Raw genomic sequence first — 13,294 nt, forward strand, 5'->3', positions numbered from 1 at the left:
CATACTTGCTCTAATAAGTAGCCATCTCCATCTTGAGTATTTATTTCATACTTAAAGTTGCCTGAAACAGTACATTTGCTTCACTATTTATGCTATTTTAAAGTGAAATTGTTTCTTGTAGCAAAATTCATGTAGTAAACAGGCCAACGACTTAGCCTAAATTTGAATCCTCACCCCAGAACTTAAGTTAGTAATTTCTGGTAAGTTACTTCTTTGAGCCTCAGTTTCCTTTCTGTAACAAAGAGGTAGCATTAGTGACCTCAGAGGATTAATAAATAACACTAACTGTATGTAAAAATTTATAACAGAAGGGACATTTATAGTACTTTTAAATATAGAATAAAGCCAAAACGTTTAAAAATTAGGCGATGTTGTTTCATGGACTTGTTCCCACCCTGGAAACTATAATAGGTCTCTAGGAATGGTTAGGTCAAGAGTATCCTGTAGAAGTTTCTGGTGGCCATGGGATTATGTATGACATCGTGTGAAGTTGAAACAACTAGAATACCAGGATAAGGAGAAAAAGAGATAGAAAAATGACCAACTTTGTTTTTGAAGAAGTCTGAAAAGTACTTTCTGATAACAGTGGTAATAAAAACAAGTATTTTGTATAATGTCTTGATAACTTACAAAGGTTTTTTCACATCATTCTTTAAAATTTCGTCTCTGTAATATTTTGAGTATCTTTATTATACTAATATTAAAGCAGAGTAAAAGAAAACTCAAAGTTGACCAACATTTCGGAGGTTGAATAGCTAACTGAAAGGGTGGAAATTCCTATTAAGTTTTCAGTTTTAAATCCTACGCTCTACTTCAACACGCTGTTTGATAGCAGTTGTGTTTCTGAGGCAGGCGTATATCCCAGAATCTCTAGGGATGGAGCCCACATACATGTAATTTATTGTCTTCTGTATTGAGACAGAATGCCTACCCAGGTGATTCTGGTGCCCACCTCTGGTTAGAAATCATTGCTCCCTTCCAGGTTTAATTCTTCTTTTCTTGTATCAGTACATCTAAATTAATGCATACGCCATATGAATAAGACAAAAAATGAGGCTGATAAACAGTACACTGATTTAACTTTTAGTGTTCCGACTGTTAGGTAGGACATCAGCAACACTTGAAAAAGCAATAAAGGTTGAGTTTCCTATTCACCATCTTTAGTGCCTCTCCGTTTGTAAGTGCTTGTGGAGAGCAGGAATCCAGCCAGACTAGCTAACTACGGAAGCTAAATAAATCTCTTAGTGTTCCTTCCTCTGCTTCTCTAATAACAATTTTGGCTATTAGTAGTCTGCCGTTGATGTATTGCAGTCCTAAAATGTTGACTCCGTATTGCTTATAGTAGTATCTTTGTGACTGTTTTCAATTGCTTGGCTAAAGATTTTTCACATTTTTTCCCCAGCTGTCTTGAAGATGCTTCGGTATCCTGGATTTAGTGGTTTTTCCCAACCATGTTTAACTCTGAATGTTTCCGATTACCAGGCTCGAAACTTTCCTTTGAATGGAAGGACAGTGTCATAATGGGATGGGAGTGGGAAATATCCTAGCAAACCCCCACGTAGGCAAAAATGAAGTGTGTTGCATAGTGAATTTTCACATTTGAAATCAGGCATTTGCTATTTCAGATAGTAACTGGGGTTTTGCGCTGAATGAACTGCCTTTTGACTCAGTGTTTCTTATCAAAATGCAGTTGAATAGTGGCTATAATATGTTAACATTACCTTTTAGTTTTCCAAGCAGAGATCCTTTCACTAGAAACTATTTACAGTGAATAGAGGCTACTTCTGCAGTGACATTTGCTTGGGATGTTCTTGTATATAGGTGTACCTTTCTTAACATATATATATAGTTGTAGATTATATATATATTATATATAATAATATATATAATTCTATATATAGTTATAGAATATATAGTTCTGATTATTTTTCACTACTAGGGCTTCGGGAGCTTATGATTAAATGGCCGACTTTAATACGGCATTTTAGATTAAACTAAAATGATTTTTTTAACTTAGTACCTGCAAAGCATAACATTATATTCTTAAAATAAAGATCATTATGCTAATTATATGCAGATTATATTTGTCTTTGTTGTACCATAAATACATTTACTTAAGAACAGGATAAAACCAAGGCCTTCAAGATACTAAAATTTTCCCAGCTCAAAGATTTTTAAAACCTATTGTAATAAAGAATTGAGACCTAGTCATAGGTTACCATAAAAGTATTAAGCCACTTATTTTTCTGTGAACAATGTATTCAGAAGCTTATACCTAATGATTTCTAGTTCTTTTCATTTGGTGCTAACAGTCTGTTACATAGTAGTATATGGCAAAAATATGGCAATGCTTTTCTTTATTTTTTAAAAGCTGGCCCATCTCATTTTCTTAAGATAATGGAGATTATATGGTTCATTTTGACTTACATCTAGATGCATTATTAATGTATTTCAAAAGGTAGAAAATGTCATATCATATTTCACCAATTCTAAGATACACTTCCTTTTCGTACTTTAACAGCTCTGGAAAATGGGATGCATCTTCAAGTTGATTTGTGTCATTTTAATGTGGGATCTTTTTGTTTTACTTATGTGTAAACTAATGGTACATGTTATAATCATTGATGTGTTGGGCTTGGTAAAAAGTGACTGTTGAGTTTTTTGAAGTTTGTCATAGAACTCAGACTCATTGTTACGATGTGATATGTCTTTGCGGTGAAAGAAATCAATGCTGTGAGAATATACCATATTATTTGAAGTTACAGACCTTTACTAAGATCTTTCAGTGTCTCCTTCACGTCCTCTCACTGCCATCATCCTACTGTCAAATGGCAAAACTAAAACACTTCAGTAACGGGTTTGATGTACTTTATTCAAGGGGAAATAATCCACAGATTGAGGGAGTCCAGTGCCTGAAGGGCACTTCTGAAGGTATTTTCTCAAGAGTGGCTTTTATATGTTAGAAGAGGCAGCCTGAAACAGGGCAGGATTGGCTAGAAGGTCCTGTTTTCTAGGGTAACATAAGCTAGCTAAAGCCAAGTTGGAGGATTGTGACTGGTGTTAGGTTGCCTTGATAGTGAGGTGTTTTCCGTAAGTGCAGGATGATTTAGGTTTAGATTTGTGACATGGGTGGGGCCGCTGGAGTGGCCTCCTTTTGTGGGTTCCAGTATACCAAGTGACTGATGAGGTTTTTGTTTGTTTGTTTGTTTTACATTAAACTGGTTTCCCACCTGTGGGAAGCTATCCAGAACAAAAAGGAAAAAATGGAGAGCAAGAGAAGGAAGGAGAGACTTGGGGTTAGGGTTGGAGCGGGTGTAGTGAAGGTAGTGGGTGGGACCTCCAAGATGAAGAAGAGGAAAATGGGGATAAGGCACTGGGAGGGGGGTGCTAATGAGAGCATTTTCCATTTACCCAGCTTTACTTATCCTAGTCAAGTCTCTGTGATATATCAGCTCGTGAACTACCTGGTAGTTAGCTAAAATCATCTCAACCATATTCCCTAGATTCTGAATACATGAACTTTTCTTGCCAAGGCCTTTTTCCGCAGAGGTTGCCCTGTTACCCCCTCCAGCCTTGGGGGTAGATCATCTGTCTGCTGGTATAGACCCAGTAGAGTCTGTGTTTCCTCTTAATGTGCTGTCTCAAAATGAATAATTGAAGGGCGAACTACTTCTTAGAGAATGAATTTTTCTACAAGGAACGATTACAGATATGTGCACAATTAAATTCGTTAGTTTTTATAAGAGGTGTGGGACCAGGCAAATAATTTTAGGAACTTCCCTACCTTGCACTGTCTTTCAGCATTTAGATAGAGATTGGTATAGTCTTTTCTCTTCAGCCTATTTGATTTTTATTTCTACAGACAGTAATTTAGTTATTGGTGGCATAAATTCGTATTATGTGTTCCTGCTTTAGTTTTCCATTCTGTACACTTACTGAGTATACATTCTCATACATTTGGCAGTTTCTCCATACTCCCTAACAGTGGCATGTTTTAGTTCTTCGTCATTTTATCTGGCTAACATACTCTGTTTTAGGCAAGATCCTTTTAAAAATTAAGCTTTAACATTAATAAAATATTTAAATTTTCAGTATAGAAACATCAATTTGAAGGAACCTTTTCTTTCCATCTAAAGGAATTTTCTCTTTGTAAAGGGTTTTAAAGTAGCAGTATTTTAAACACTCTGCAGGGCCCTCTGGAAGCCAGTTGAATTGCTGCCTGGTGTCGGCCGGGCATTGTTCTGGAAAAGGATTAAGAAGAATTGTTGCACGTCTGAAATCCTCAAGTTCCCAAAGTCCCTTTCAGAATCTACACAAAACTTTAATCCAACTTCGGATTTTCTTGAGTTAAGCAGACCTTTTTAAGAAGCCCCGTATTCAGGGTGATTTCTTTGATTTTGTTATTTTAGAATTTTTTAAAACCATAATAGTATTTTCATGTCTTTTCAGCTACATTACACTCTAAGTTTTTTCTTTGAACTATCTTGGGCATCAAGTTAATATTGATTAGTAAGAGAAGGAAAATGAATTCCAAATTGCAGATAACTGACTTGCTGATGAAGTTTTATGGCAAAATCCTTTGCAAGTCAGAGGATTCTGCACTGTTCTTACTGTAATGCCTCAAGAAATGTAAATGGAAATAAGATGCTGTCTATAAGTAAAGGTAAATATTATTCACTGACTCATGAGTAGTATATCAAATACAGGTGCTGAGTTGTATGTATTTCTTACAAAATATGCCAGTCACCACTCTCTATAAATTGTGTTCCCATAATTCTTCTTTCAGTTTTACCGTCCTGAATTCATTTTCTCTTTCCTCAGAGGATGTACTGAGTAAAGACGCTGGGGAATGTGCAATATGCCTTGAAGAATTGCAGCAGGGAGATACTATAGCACGACTGCCTTGTCTATGCATATATCATAAAGGGTAAGTTTCTTTTTATGTAACCAAGTAGATAGTAGAGCAAGAGATGGTTCTCAAAATTTGAAACATTGTCCTTAGGGCTGAAAAGTTTTCTTCCTAATTGAAGCTCCCCCCCCCCCCGTTTCTTAAAAAAATAACAGCCTTTTTACCTGCTAGAACTAAGATTTAAGCCCAAATCTGTTTGTATCCAAAAATCTACCATGTGTTAAACATCTTCTGTTACCCAGGTATTGTCCATACCAGCTTAGCTAGGTTATCTCATGTAAACCTTGTAACAACCTCATTTTATAATTGAGAGAATAAGCCAAGGGACCACAGGAGATCTCTCCCATGGTCACGTGGCTAGTAAATGGAAGGGCTGAGATTTTAGCCCCCTCCGTTTGGCTCCAACACCCATCTAGAGTCCCGTAAGTATTCTTGGCTTCAGAGCAACGCAGGAAAATTTTTAGGTAAAAAAATTATTTATGGTAAACAGAAAAAAATAGAAAACTATAAAATTTCAGACCCATAAAAGGAAGAAGGTAGAATTTTATTTAAAGGCGGGGGTGGGGAAAAGCATAGAGAACACTATAAATAATACAAAATAAGGAGGCAAAAATCAGTATCAGTAATTTTAATAAATCTAAATAAACCTCATCAGTTGAAAGCAGACTGAAAGATTGGGATATGATGTCGCCAAGCAGCACACTTAAACATAAGAACATAGAAAAATGTGAAAGTTGAAGGAATAGAAAATTATGTCCAGGTCAATATTAACGAGCAAACTGAAAAAGCTAAATTAATATCGGACAAAATAAATTTTAACAAAAACATTACTAGTACGATATGATAAAGGTATATAAAATTCAGTTTTTGGTGAACCTAAGAACATAGTCTCAAGGTAAAGTATTTATAGAACTGTCAGAAAAAATGGACAGAAATGTCATGATAATGGAAAATTTCAACATAGTTCTCATTAAGTCAAGCAGATAAACACAACGTGAGTCAAGACCTAGAACAATAAAGCAATACAGTTAACAGGTTTGTCTAATGGATGTATGTGTATCTGCACCTGGCAATTAGTACATTTTCTTTTCAAGCACACGTGAAGTATACAGAAGTTGATGGTGTACTGGCCATAAGGCAAGTTTCCGCAAACTACAAAACATTGGTGCCATACAGAAAGCTAGCTGTTCTCTGGCCAGTTATATGTCAGTAATAAAAGATGAATAATCTTCACACATACTTTTAAGTAATTTGTAGATTAAAGAAGAAATATAATGGAGGGGTATCTGGGTGGCTCCGTTGGCTTAGTTTCTGACTCTTGATTTCAGTTCAGGTCATGATCTCAGGGTCCAGAGATAAAGCTCCCTGTTGGGCTCCGCACTGGGAGTGGAGCCTTCTTAGGATTCTCTCCCCACCCCCCAAAAAGAAGAAATCGGAATGGAGCTTAGAAATACTCAGACTGAATAATAATGAAAAACCCTTTTGACATTTTCTAGGGTGATCCTTGGAAGGCTTATGTTAGAGTGGAAAGAAAGTCTTCTTAAAACTTAAACAAGTTCTTCCTTAATAAATTAGAAAAATGAATAAACATAAAATAAAGCAAAAAATAATAAAGGTGAGAGAAGAAAATAATGAAATAAAAAAATTACACAATAGAGTACAGACCAACAAAGCCAAAAATTGTTTCTTTAAAGATGAATAAAATAGATAGGCCTCTGTCAGGATTGTCTCTAGAAGTAAAAAATGAACAGTATAGGAATGACACATAACTTCAGACACAGTAGAAATTAAAAATAATTGGAAAATTTTGTGAAAAATTTTACACTCTTTGATTTAAAAATATAAACAAAATAGGCAATTTCCTCAAGAATATTATGTTTCTAATTCATTATACATTATTTTATAGAATATATAAATATTATTAATTATATATTATGATAGTAGTAATTACCAAAATGATTCAAAAAGAAATAGAAAACTTGAGTTGACTAATAACTATTCTAAGTAGTTACTAAGACAAACCTTGAAAAACAACAAATACTAAAAATTAAAACAAGACCCAAAACCCTAAAAACAGGCCACTAGGAGGGTTTGACAGCAGGTTCTACCAGACATCCAAAGACCACCATGTTAACAAGTGTGAACACCCCAAATGGTAGGAAAAGACTAGGTTCTGCCACTTAATTTATGAAAGTAGTATAAACTTGATACTAAAATCAGACAAGGTGGGACACCTGGCGGCTCAGTTGGTTAAGCGTCTGCCTTCGGCCCAGGTCATGATCCCAGGGTCCTGGGATCGAGTTCCACATCCGGCTCCCTGTTCAGCAGGGAGTCTGCTTCTCCCTCTGCCTGCTGCTCTCCCTGCTTGTGTTCTCTCCCTCTCTCTCTGTCAAATAAAATCTTAAAAAAAAAAAAAAAATAGAACCAGACAAGGCAAGTATAGGAAAGTAAATTAGAAGGCACTCTTATTTATGAACATAATGCAAAAAATCCAAAAACATATTAGCAAACCAATTCATCAGTATTTATCTGAATAATGCCTCCTGACGAAATTGGATTTATGCTAGGAATGTAAAGGCACTGTAAGATTAGAAAATTTACATGTGTAGTATACCACATTAACAAAGGGGAATGACCATATCATCTCAATAAATGTAAGAAAACATTCAGTAAAACTTTATACTTACTAATTAATGATTTCAAAACAAAGGCAAAGAATAGATGTTAGGTAAATTATTAAAATTAATAAGAGGGGTGCCTGGGTGGCTCAGTTGCTTAGGTGTCTGACTTCAGCTGAGGTCATGATCTCAGGGCCCCGTGTTGGGCTCCCCACTCATAGGGCTCTCCCTCTGCCCCTCCCCTTACTCATGCTCACTCGATTGCTCGCTTTCTCTGTCTCTCTCAAATAAATAAATAAAATCTTTAGAAAAAAATTAGTAAGAACTGGGGCGCTTGGGTGGCTCAGTCAGTTAAGCATCCAACTCTTGATTTTGGCTCAGGTCATGATCTCCGGGTCATGAGAACAGGCCTCCCTGAGATGGAGCCTGCTTAAGATTCTCTCTCTCTATCCCTCCCCCTCTGCACACATATGTGGGTGCTCTCTCTGTTGCTCTTTCTTTAAAAAAAAAAAAAAAGGATTAAGAACTTAGGGTTGCCAGATAGGAGCTAAACATGAAAGTTTGTTGCATTCATATCCCAGTAAGAAAAAGAAAACATAACTTTTTAAAAAATAGAATAATAACAGTAGCAGCCACAAAACCTACAACAGCTGTAAGCTGTGTTAAGAATACATCCTACAGGGGTGCCTGGGTGGCGCAGTCGTTGGGCGGCTGCCTTCGGCTCAGGGCGTGGTCCTGGTGTTCCAGGATCCAGTCCCACATCGGGCTCCTCCGCTGGGAGCCTACTTCTTCCTCTCCCACTCCCCCTGCTTGTGTTCCCTCTCTCGCTGGCTGTCTCTCTCTGTCAAAATAAATAAATAAAATCTTTAAAAAAAAAAAAAAAGACTACATCCTACAGGGGCGCCTGGGTGGCACAGCGGTTAAGCGTCTGCCTTCAGCTCAGGGCGTGATCCCGGCATTATGGGATCGAGCCCCACATCAGGCTCCTCTGCTATGAGCCTGCTTCTTCCTCTCCCACTCCCCCTGCTTGTGTTCCCTCTCTCGCTGGCTGTCTCTATCTCTGTCAAATAAATAAATAAAATCTTTAAAAAAAAAAAAATACATCCTACAGGGATCCCTGGGTGGCTCAGTCCTTAAGTGTCTGCCTTCAGCTCAGGGCGTGGTCCCAGGGTCCTGGGATCGAGCCCCGCATTGAGCCCCTCATTGGGCTCCCTCTTCTGCTGGGAGCCTGCTTCTTCCTCTCCCACTCCCCCTGCTTGTGTTCCCTGTCTCGCTGGCTGTCTCTCTCTCTGTCAAATAAATAAATAAAATCTTTAAAAAAAAATACATCCTACAAAAGATACTCAAGATTTTAAAACTTCGCTGAAAGATATAGAAGATCTAAAATTTGAGGTATACCATCTTGGGGATAGGAAGACTCCATGTCATAAAGATGTTACTTAACCCCAAATTATATAGTTAATACTGTCCCATTCAAATCTCGGCTAGTTTTTAATGTAATTTTATAAGCGGATTCTAAAATATGCATGGACCGAAGAGTCCATTTGGCAAGAACAGTCATACTCACGAAGTATGCTGCGGGGACTTGCCCTGTACAAACACATTATAAGACTATTAAGTGTGGAAAGGGCATAGGAATAGAGTCCATAAACCCTTCTGCGTATATGAGAGACAGCAGAGCTTAGGGGTTAAAAGCATGGGTTCTTGGGAGTTAAGCCTTCCTCCCAAGATTCAAATCCCAGCCCCTCCACTAATTCATTGTGTGATCTTGGTCAAGTTGTGCTTAGTTTTTCCCTCCCTCAGTCTATGAAACGAGGCGATAGTACCAACTGCATAGAGTTGTTAGGAGGTTTAAAATGAGTTAAATTTTAGAAAGTGCTTGCACATAGTGGATACTATGTAAATATTTGTTGAGTAAATGAATAAAATACTGATTTGGCAGAGGTGATATTACAGCAGTAGAGAAAGAATGAACACGTCAGGGAATGGTACTGAGGTCAGTTGGTTATTGATGTAGAAAAATAGTCAAATCCTTATTTTATAGTTGAAATAAGAATCGGTTCCCAATTGACTAAACATGTGCCTGTGGATATCAAAATCTTTAAAAGTGTCAGAAAGAATGGAGAGAAATGTTCTTGACCTCTTGGTAAGAAATATGTTTAGGGCTAAGATACCTCCCCCCATAAGAGCTTGAAAGAAAAGCTGATAAATTTAACTGTATTAAAATGTAAAACTTTTTGGCATCACGATAATGTGAAAAAGTAAAAGAAAACTAGACCTCAGACTGTTTTTTTCAGTACACGTAACAACAGATTGTCGGTCTGGTATCTGAAACCAGCTTCTCCTTCAGCAGCTTTCCGTAATGCAGTTAGCTCATTGCAGCTGGTAAGTGGAAGAACATGACAGTGTAACGAGATGATCTTCTTGCTCGTTCATAGAGAATATCTCTCAGCACATTAGTGTTTGTGCCATCAAATGGAAACAGGTGAAAGTATATGTGGAAGCAGGCCGTGGGAGCATACGGTGTAGGTATACCTGGTTTCATTGTGCCTCATCTTATTGCGTTTCACAGACGCAGCCCTTTTTTTCTTTTCCTTTTTAAACAAATTTAAGGTATCTCACACCCCTGCATAGAGCGAGCCTGTTGGCACTATTTTCCCAATAGCGTTTGCATACTTCGTGTCTCTGTGTCACATTTTGGTAACTCTCACAGTATTTCAAACTTTTTTCCTTTTAATTTCATCCATTATTTTTACCCACCAAACTATCCTATCAGGATATGAGAATGACACACAATAATTTTGTCTGTAAGCATATTAGCCAAGCCTTCTAACATCGTGGCATATGCAAATTTGACATGTGTCAACAATGAGAATGTTGAGCAGTTAGAATTCTGCTTGGGTAACTTCCTAGCTGTTGGACAAGTTACTTAACCTTACCAAGGCCTTGCCATTTAGCACAGTGAACTAGAAGTTTCTGCAGTGATGAAAATGTGCTGTCTAGTAGAATGGCCAAAAGCCACACGTGTGGCTTTTGAGCACTTGCAGTGTGGTAGTGTGACTGAGGAACTGCATTTTTCTTTTATTTAATCATAATTTAAATAGCCAGATGTGGCTTGTGGCTACTGCATTGAACAGAACAGATCCACAATGAGGATAATTCTATGCACCCTAATATTTAACTTCTAATAAAATCACGAAATACTTTATAAATGCAGTTGGGTGATAGTGTATTTATTTGTGTGTGTATATGTATTGTAGAGTGGGATAGAATTAAAAGGCTATATTTATATCTGAGTATTGAAATACAGTCTTTTAAAAGATGCAGTACTGCCAAGAATTAGAATTTAAAAGCTGTTTTTGATTATACTGGTAGGTACACGAACAGATTGATAATTGCATGAATGAATTATTTTGAAGAGAAAAATACCTGTCCAGATTTGTCTCTCAATTTTGAATACTGGTAAACTGATAGTTCTTCAGGTTCTCTTTTGGTAATGGTTGTTCTGTTTAAACTTTAAAGTATTTTATAGCATAATTTTACAAAGGTTATTCCCTTAACTGCTTTGAATAACCAAAATGTGGGATGCCTGGCTGGCTCAGTTCAAAGAGCATGCCACTCGATCTTAGGGTCATGAGTTTAATTTAAGCCCCATGTTGGGTGTAGAGATTACAAAAAACAAAACAAAACCAAATGTGATAAACAGATACTTATCATAATTTTACTTATGCCAGATATGCTCATTTAAAATGTTTGTTTTTTCTGTAAATACATATTAAGGTCAAGAAGTAAGAATTATGGCTGTCATGATATCAGTAATTCAAAAGGGTTTCAGCTTTTCTGGTTTTGTTCTTTTCTAGCTGCATAGATGAATGGTTTGAAGTAAATAGATCTTGCCCTGAGCATCCTTCAGATTAAGCATCTGCTTCCTGTTTTATAGGTAATTCTCCATTTTTCTGTTTTAATTGCTTTTGAACTTGTTACCTGAGTTATACTTTTCTCAGCCACCATTTTCATTCATTCATTGAAGCATGTGTATGTGTGTTTGTCCCAGACATTGAGTTAAGTTACCATGTAAAAAACTCACATGAAAAGATACATAGAAAACAACTTTATCAATTCCTGAAGAAAGTCATAATATTGACTAACTTCTGCATTCTTGGTACTTTAAGACACATTTAATTTTAGTTTAGTATTGAAACCCATGAAGGATATGGTTGGTATAAACTTCATACATGTGCTACACATATGTACATATTGGTACCTGTTACCCTGTTTTACCACTAAGAAATCTGAGGGCCAAAGTAATTAATTTCACGATGTCAAGAAGCAGTATGCGTAATAGTCCAAGGCACGCGTTAGGAAGCAGAATCAAATTCTGTACTCTTATTCCAAACTTGACAGGTATGTTCTTAGGTAATGCAATATAATATTATAATTCTAATCATAATAATTAGTTAACATTTATGTCACATTATTATGTGCCAGGCATTGTTCTAAGTATTTTACATCTATTAATAACTCAGCTAATTGTTGTAGCCACCCTTTGAGCTCAGGACTCTTGCTGTTCTTTTTCCCATTATACAGATGAGGAAGCAGAGTTACAGAGAGGTTACGGAACTTGTCACGCTAGTTCCTTGGCAGAACTGGGATTTGAACCCAGGCATATTGGCTGCAAAGGTTGTGTTCTTTGCTGTTTTGGTATAATTAGGTAGGAGCATTTTCTTCAAAAAGTTGCATCGTGTACTCATTCATTCAGTTTAGTCTTGCACCATGTTATATGGTGCCTGTCTGTACAGTAGGAGGAAAAAAGAAAAAAAATGAATTTTAAACCAAATACAGAATTTATTTTGCTCTGCTGACTTAGCTTATTCATTATCCTGCATTATCTGAAAATGTTCAGTGAATTGAATGATAAACTCACTTGACTATTGCTTTTTTCCATATTCCATGAAGTGAGTTAAATGACCTCATTTAGCTTTGAAAAAAATAGTTAATTTAATTGATACCTTCATATATATGAAAAGCTTTTTATGAGAAGACTTGCAGAAATGACATACAGCATTGGGTTTTTACATTCAGGCAGAACATCTTAGCCGATCCTGGAATTGTTTCAGGAGTTGGAGCCTCTCTGTTCAGAGACCTAAGTCAGTAACTGCCAACAGTCTTTTTTCAATGGCTAAGACTAAAGACAGGAAACTGGAACAGATCATTGCCCTTGATGAGGATAATTTAATAGCAGCAGATTAGAGTATTGACAGAGGAGATTTGAGGTCACCGAATAGCCGTTATAGCGACCAAGTAAGATGGCAGCACGAAGTGAGACCTCTGTCGCAATTATAGTAGGGTTCTGCGTGGGAAATGGGAACGCCTTGGGAAGCTGGAGGGTACGACAAGACTGTCAGCTTTTGAACTTTTCCCATGAGGTGATTGAGATCAGACCTTGACACGCTGGAAGTATGAATTGGGATAAGATTTCTGTGTAAAAGAAGAGTGGCGATGGGGTGATGTTTTGAGTATATGTGCAGCTATGTTTTTATCTCACAGCGAACAGGTTTGAAGAGGGGGATGCTTTGGAATATCTTCAGTGTAACCTTATGTCTGGGCCAATAAACTAAAAGTATGGCTAAAATTATAGAAGCATTTAAAGAGAAGTACTAAAAATTCATGCTAATAAAATGAAATTTTTATCTTAGTATTTTACATACCAAGGTAATATGTCTGAAGTTTTCACCTATAGGTAATATGTGTCTTTCAGAGGCAATAA

At 36.8% G+C, this 13,294-nt stretch overlaps 1 protein-coding gene across 1 annotated transcript in view; it reads left to right on the top strand.

Moving 5' to 3' along the window:
* The window catches only part of ZNRF2 (zinc and ring finger 2), a 106,234-nt gene that overhangs the window by 73,786 nt on the left and 19,154 nt on the right, over positions 1-13,294 (top strand). The window contains exons 3-4 of the mRNA XM_026508650.4: positions 4,822-4,927; positions 11,388-11,467. Coding sequence (XP_026364435.1) covers positions 4,822-4,927; positions 11,388-11,445 — 164 coding nt within the window. The 3' untranslated portion in view covers positions 11,446-11,467. The remainder of the gene's footprint in view (positions 1-4,821; positions 4,928-11,387; positions 11,468-13,294) is intronic.

This window comes from Ursus arctos, unplaced genomic scaffold (assembly GCF_023065955.2).
Source record: "Ursus arctos isolate Adak ecotype North America unplaced genomic scaffold, UrsArc2.0 scaffold_3, whole genome shotgun sequence".
In the NCBI taxonomy this organism is placed as follows: Eukaryota; Metazoa; Chordata; class Mammalia; order Carnivora; family Ursidae; genus Ursus; species Ursus arctos.